We start from the raw sequence: 7,960 nt of genomic DNA on the forward strand, positions 1-7,960 counted from the left end.
CGGGTGGTCGCGCCATGTGTTCACCTGCCAGGGCAGGAGCTTGCTCTTCGACACGGCCAGGAATCGGGACATCGTATCTCCACAGTTGGCCGTGTCCATCTTCGTCCACCATGGTTGGTTGATAATGATGATGTGGCTTATCCTTGCAGTTATCACGCCCACCTGACCTTCCACGAGGACAGGCCATTTTTCTTCGGCCACGACCAGGAACCGGAGGTCCTGCTCAACGGGTGGTCGCGCCATGTGTTCACCTGTTTTAACAGGGCTTGCTCTTCAGCACAGCCAGGGCCCGGGGCGAGTCCTTTCCCCGGTTGACTGTGCCACATCTTGGTAGGCTGCAATCCTCGATGACCTGTCCCATACATACTTTACACACACACACGCACGCTCATGACAAGCATGGCGCTTCGAGTAGCGCTTCGAATGCCCCAAATATGCAACGATAAATAATGACTAAATAATGAGTAAAGAATAAATGAATAAATAAATGAATAAATGAACGAGTGAATGAATAAATAAATAATGAATAATGAATAGGAATTATTAAGCTCATGAAGCCCATGAATAGAATAGAGGAGCCCATACATTCAATAACAGCTGTCATAATAAGCATACTAAACATACTAAACATACTAAAACTGGTTAAATCAAATCACAAATACAACGGGAAATAAATATATATATGCATCTAATGCATCTAATGCAATAGAGCAGTTAATGAATAGGTAACAGTAAAAGAAACAGTAAGCAATATGAGAACGTGAGAAACTCTGAAGTAAACAGAAGTAGTATTGCACGCAAGCAGGCAAGCGAGCATATGTGAACTGGACATAAGCAAATGACCAACAAAACCTCCAAAACCTAAAACGTCAAACATACATACATACAGCCGAGCAGCCAAATAGTAGAAGTGGAATATTTAACATTCAACACTAGCGCACAATATAATCACATAAAATTAAACTCAAGATAAACCATAAATTTGAGATGAAATACACCAAGGATGTGAACCGTAAAGTAAAATAAAGTCGCCAGACAGATAGCCAATAGCAAGCCAGCCATGAGAGAAGAGAAGCAAACATAACATAACATAGAATGCTACTAATTATTATCAGAGGTAAAGGTAAATAAGGTACAGTATAAAGTATAGAATATAGGGTATAACCAGAAAGTAAGCTGGGAAGAAAATAAATAGGTGAGCGTAATGTAATACTAATAATTGAAACGATTCATTGAAACTATTAAGTTACTTAAATTTACTTGCAGGAACATTTACGCGACCACAACCTCAACGTGGTGGGCAAGCGAACATGATGCAGTACAATCAATGATCAAATGAAGGCAATTAAAAACAATTAGAAATTATTGCGAGCAAATCATCAATAAAGATAAGTAGCAACATATACCTCATAATGAGAATAATAGGAAGAGACAGAACTGTTAACATCAGAAATTAACCATAGTATTAAATGTAAAATGTAACATAATCCTAGTCTATTTGCAGGAAGCCCTAACGCCAGCCAATGGAAGTGGAGGTAGAGTGTAATTAACGGATAACAGGAGAAGAGAATACCCATCTGATATAATACGGGGAGCACATGAGACCTAAATCGGCATAAACAATAAGGCAGATCAAACAATTCAAATAGTTATAAATTGAGTAGATTAGATTGTTACTGGATTATAATACCGCTCCGATAAGTATGGTATTAATATTAATACTGATACAGGTAAGTCGATGCAATACAGCGCGTGGTGAAAACTAATCAATAATAAACCCCACATACAACCATATTACTACTAAATCATAACATAAAGGTACAAGAAAACTAAACTACATTACAATAGATCAAAATTACTATGAACATATGCGTATATATAATATGTAACGAAAACACTCCAAATATAATCAATTTAATAAGTATACCGATGTAGATAATAAATTAAACTCCTCATACCATAGTCAGTTTAAATGATGCAGTTCCATTAAACCCCCTTTAATACCAATTAATAGGAAAGGCATATAGGTGCTAATCCAAGCCAGACACTCCTATAAGAAAGTCATATGAGATCCACGGTCAAGAAATTCAAAGAATTTAAGGAACCATAACGCATATATGTATGTATAGAAAACCATAAAGACATTATATCATGCAGGACGGACTACTGCAGCGGATGCCTCCCTGAGCACCAGCCGTATTAACCAATACTGAACTAACACTTTCCAAATCAGAATCAAAATCAGAATCAGAATTGTAATTAAGAAAGGGTAATTAATGTACAAAAGATTGCATAAAGTACCGTAAGTATTCAAAATACACAGATTCACAACTGTCACAGCTGCACTAGAATTGAATTAAACATAGTATGCAAAACATTATCCTGAGGGGGGGTACGAAGAGCTACAAAAGAGCAGTGAATAATATTATAGGAACATGGAACGTAAAACGTAACACTCAATTGAAGAAGAAGTCACTGAAACATGTCAAGTGACCAAGAATAAAAATAAGAGAAGAATAAGGATAGTGAATAGTGAACGGCGAACAATAAACCAATAAACCAATAATCCAATGTCGTTACACGACACTGTTTGCGACTATTTATCTTCTATGGCATTTTCTGATCAGATACGTGGTTTTGGAGATATATCGAGATATTTAAAAGTTCCGAAGCCCCACCAACATTATAACGATGAAGAAACACTGTGGCCCCATTCTTTGAGGTATCTCTGCACTATTCTAAGCTGTATTTACTATTCCCTTGTGCAAATGCCACTTCCAGCGCAGCTGTGCAGAAGGAGAACAAGAAGAAGAAGAAATATCTCGGAATATGTGCGTGACGCCCCTTTCCTTGAGGTAAATCTCCAAATAACTTTGGAAACGTTGCGAGATATGGCAAAATGTTAAGAGACGTTTTTTGAAGGATATAACATTTCCAACTATTGATGCTCTATGACATTTTTTGATCAGATGCGTAGTTTTAGAGATATATCGAGATATTTATAAGTTCCGAAGCCGAATCGACATTATAAAGACAAATATTTCGGAAACGGTGCGAGCTATGGCAAAATACCAATAGACCTTTTTTGTAGGAAATTAAATTTCCTACTATTTGTGTTCTATGACATTTCTTGATCAGCTGCGCTGGAAGTGGCATTTACAGCTGGGTACAGTGAATACAGCATAGAATAGTGCAGAGTTACCTCAACGAAAGGGGCCACAATGCTTCTTCATCCTTATAATGTTGGTGCAGCTTCGGAACTTTTAAACATCTCGATATATCTCGAAAACTACGCATCTGATAAAAAAATGTTATCGAACGTAAATAGTAGGAAATTTAATTTCCTACAAAAAAGGTCTCTTAACATTTTGCCATAGCTTGCACCGTTTCCGAGATATTTGAAGATTTACCTCAAGGAAAGGGGTGTCACGCACATATTCCGAGATATTTCTTCTTCTTCTTGTCATGGTTGGTCACACTGCGTAAACTAGTCAGCAGACCTTGTGATAAATGTTGGTACGAGACCCCGCCATAATAGATTACGAGAGTACGTTAGCGTCCTGAGCCTAATGATATATTCAGCAACGTGTATCATTATATAATTTAATAAATAACTAATACTTGTTTTGTATGAATTGTGTTACACCAATTATTACATGGCGCAGTCGGAAAAAGAAAAATACGGATAACTTAAATAATTTGAAACTAATAAAACAACATAAAGTCAAAATAAACTGAGGGCCACGTGCAACAAAGAACAAAAGGAAAATGGAATCTACCGGAACCATTTTTAAGCCACCGAAAAGTCTAAGCCTAGAAGGAAATATTAGTGAGAATTGGCGTAAATTTAAGCAGGCATTTGAAATTTTTATTAATGCCTCGGGAAAATCAAAAACAGAAGAAGAGGTAAAGGTCGCAATCTTATTAAACTTAATCGGGGAAGAAGCAGTTGAACTCTTCAACACATTCACCCTAACAGAACAACAAAAAAAAGTAACTCAAAATGTGATTGACGCATTTGAGGCGTACTGTATGCCAAAGAAAAATGTGGTCTATGAAAGGTACCTGTTCAATAACAGGAATCAGAAAGAAGGAGAAAAATTTGAACAGTTTGTAACAGATATAAAAATAGCGGCACAGAAATGTGAATTTGGAGCTCTTCATGACCAAATGATAAGAGATAGAATAGTGATGGGCACAAATGATCCAGGAATTCAAGAAAAACTTCTTCGCGTACCTGACCTAGACATGCAAAAAGCCATAGATTATTGTCAAGCAGCGGAGATTTCAAAGTTGCAAGTCAAAACATTCAATGAGAAAACGGTGGACAGTCTCCAGAAAAAAGTAAGTGGATCCAAGACCAAAGAAGAAAAGGCAAATCCACAAAATGAATCTTCTGAATTCAAATGTCGACGATGTTTGAGATGGCATGGTCCTCGACAGTGTCCAGCATTTGGAAAGGACTGCAATAAGTGTAGAAGGAAGAACCACTTCACAGTGGCTTGCAGAGCAAAGGAGGTCTCAGAAATACAAGAATCTGAGGACATTGATTTAGAAAGTAGTAATTTGTTTGTTGAAACGGTATGTACAGCTAAAATTAGTAGCATTAACACGTGGATGGAAACTGTTATAGTGGAGGACACTAAGATATGTTTTAAACTAGACTCGGGCGCGCAAGTTAACATCTTGCCAAATTATTTCTTTAGCAAAATTAACAAGCAATTTGAAGTAAAACCTACAAATATTATACTAGAAACGTTTGGCGGGTTCAAAATCAGACCTCGGGGCACGGTGCAGTTAAAATGTAGAGTCAAAAATAACGAAATATATGATGAATTCATAATAGTTAATAAAAAAGTAACACCAATTCTGGGATTAGCAGCCTGCGTTAGACTAAATTTAATCAGTAAAGTTGATCTAGTTAGAAAAGTCTCAGAAAAAGATGAGTTTATAAAGAAAAATAAGGATATCTTTGAGGGATTGGGTAGGTTTGAAGAAAAATGCAATATAGCAATAGATTCAAGTTATAAACCAGTGGCCAGACCACCTAGAAGGATACCGCTTAAAATAAAAGAAAAACTAAAAAATAAACTGCTAGAATTACAAGAGAAAAAGGTAATCTCTAAAGTTGATAATCCGAAGGGGTGGGTTAGTAATTTGGTTATTATTGAAAAACCAGACAAATCATTGAGACTGTGCCTTGACCCGAGGGACCTGAACAAAGCGATAAAGCGAAATTCGAGTGTACTTATCCCAACCGTTGAGGAAATAAGCGAGAAATTGTGTAATAAAAATATCTTCACTGTTCTAGATTTAAAGGACGGATTTTGGCACGTTGAACTGGATGAGAGCTCGAGTGAGTTGTGTACGTTCAGCACTGTCTTTGGCAACTGGAAATTCAACAGATTGCCCTTTGGGGTGAACATGGCACCGGAATACTTCCAAGAAATCAATAACAGAAACTTTGGAGACATTGACGGTGTCACCGTTTACTTTGATGATATTTGCATTTCAGCAGAAACAAATGAAGAACATGATAAAATATTAAAACAAGTACTTACGAGGGCCCGAAAACTAGGAATAAAATTTAACCAGAACAAAATTCAGTATAAGGTATCGGAAGTAAAATATCTGGGCCATGTTTTCTCAAAGGAGGGCATGAAAATTGATCCTGAAAGAGTCAGAGCAATTGAGGCCATCAAAAATCCTAAATCAAAAATTGAAGTACAAAGGATACTTGGAATGATAAATTATGTTAGACAGTACATACCGAATTTAAGTAAATTAACAGCCCCACTACGAGAATTGCTACAGGATAGTGTTGAGTTTCACTGGTTTGAGTATCATTTGAAGGCTCTGCAAGAAATAAAAATAGCCATGAAAAAGGCCCCTGTTCTAAATTTCAATGCGAACAGGGAAATCTTCATCCAGTCTGACGCGTCAGGATCCGGTCTGGGATGTTGTTTGCTTCAGGATGAGAAGCCCGTGTTTTTTGCGTCTAGAAGTTTAAGTGAGTCCGAAAAGAACTATGCGGTAATAGAAAAAGAACTCCTTGCTATAGTATTTGCCACCAATAAGTTTCACCAATTCGTTTACGGGCGAAAAGTCCACGTGTTGACCGATCATAAACCGCTTGTTAACTTGTTAAATGAGAAAAATATAGGAGACATACCATCTCCTAGACTTCAGCGAATGAAAATAAAACTCCTAAGGTATGAAATAGTAGCAAAACATGTACCAGGAAAACTCATGCATGTCGCAGACCTGCTGTCAAGATCGTACTTAGAAGAAGCGATGGATGAGAATAATTGGATTTCGGAGGTGGTACATTCGATAAGCACTAATCTGAACATATCAGAAAAGCAGAAAAGAGAAATTCAGAAGGCCACAGAATTGGATCCCACATTGAATGAAGTTATAAAACACAGCCTCCTAGGTTGGCCGAAAGCGAAGTCTGGAGTTAGGAATGATGTCAAGTTCTACTTTAAATATCAGAATGAACTAAGTGTTCAGGACAATATGCTTTTTTTTAACTATCGGCTGGTTATACCGAGTTCATTGCGACAAAATATGCTGAAACTGTTACACGAGTCTCACTTAGGAATTGAAAAAACAAAAGCCAGAGCAAGACAACTAATTTATTGGCCGGGGCTCATGAATGAAATTGAGAATATGATATTAAAGTGCGCCACCTGCGAAAAGTACAGATCCTTGAACAGCAGGGAGCCATTAATAACGCATGATATACCGGACATACCGTTCAACAAGATTGCATGTGATATCTGTGAATGCGCGGGAAATGAATACCTTATAATACAAGACTATTACTCGAAATGGTTGGAAATATTAAAACTAAAAAACAAGACTGCCGGTGAGGTCATACTAAACCTCAAAAAAGTATTTGCAACTCATGGAATACCAAAGACGATAATATGTGACAATCAACCTTTTTCCTCCTATGAACTTAAAGTCTTTGCACAACAATGGAATTTTGATGTCGTCACGAGTTCTCCACACTACCCCAGGAGCAATGGTCAAGCTGAAAGGGCGGTTCAAGTGGCCAAGAAAATACTAAAGAAATGCATTGAAGAGGACAAGGAATTAGATGTAGCATTATTGGAATATCGCAATACTCCCATAACAGGCCTTACTGTGTCTCCAGCACAAGTGCTTTTTAGTAGACGAACAAGAACAAAAGTTCCGATCCATTCGGACCTACTCAAGCCAAAAGTTGAGTCGCAGGCTCATCAGCAAATTGAAAAAAGACAAAAAATTTACAAATATTATCATGACAGGAACTGCAAACCCAGGCATAGTTTGAACGTCGGCGAGGATGCAGTCATATTTAATAAAAATAATAAAAAATGGGAATCGGCAAAAATCCTGCAGAAACACAGGAGTCCTAGGTCATATATTCTACAAAATCAAAATGGTAATGTAATAAGAAGGAATTCAGTTCATTTAAAAAAATCATATAACGAGTACAAAAGGATACAGGAACAAGACCACTGGGATCAACTACAAGATACGGATTGCAACAGAGCCAGCAATGATGAGAGTGATCAAGCGAGAGATTCACTATCCTTATTCTTTTCTTATTTTTATTCTTGGTCACTTGACATGTTTCAGTGACTTCTTCTTCAATTGAGTGTTACGTTTTACGTTCCATGTTCCTATAATATTATTCACTGCTCTTTTGTAGCTCTTCGCACCCCCCCTCAGGATAATGTTTTGCATACTATGTTTAATTCAATTCTCTTGCAGCTGTGACAGTTGTGAATCTGTGTATTTTGAATACTTACGGTACTTTATGCAATCTTTTGTATATTAATTACCCTTTCTTAATTACAATTCTGATTCTGATTTTGATTCTGATTTGGAAAGTGTTAGTTCAGTATTGGTTAATACGGCTGGTGCTCAGGGAGGCATACGCTGCGGTAGTCCGTCCTGCATGATACAA

The 7,960-nt window shown here is 37.2% G+C and overlaps 1 protein-coding gene across 1 annotated transcript; it reads left to right on the top strand.

Annotated features, from left to right (window-relative positions):
- Window positions 1-3,768: 3,768 nt before the first annotated feature.
- Window positions 3,769-7,558, top strand: LOC114882567 (uncharacterized protein K02A2.6-like; the record flags this gene model as incomplete). The annotated part of the gene is made up of 1 exon (XM_029199443.2): window positions 3,769-7,558. A coding segment is annotated over exon 1 (3,790 nt), but the record flags the coding sequence as incomplete, so codon positions are not given.
- Between the last annotated feature and the right edge of the window lie 402 nt (window positions 7,559-7,960).

This window comes from Osmia bicornis, unplaced genomic scaffold (assembly GCF_907164935.1).
Source record: "Osmia bicornis bicornis unplaced genomic scaffold, iOsmBic2.1, whole genome shotgun sequence".
Classification (NCBI taxonomy): Eukaryota; Metazoa; Arthropoda; class Insecta; order Hymenoptera; family Megachilidae; genus Osmia; species Osmia bicornis.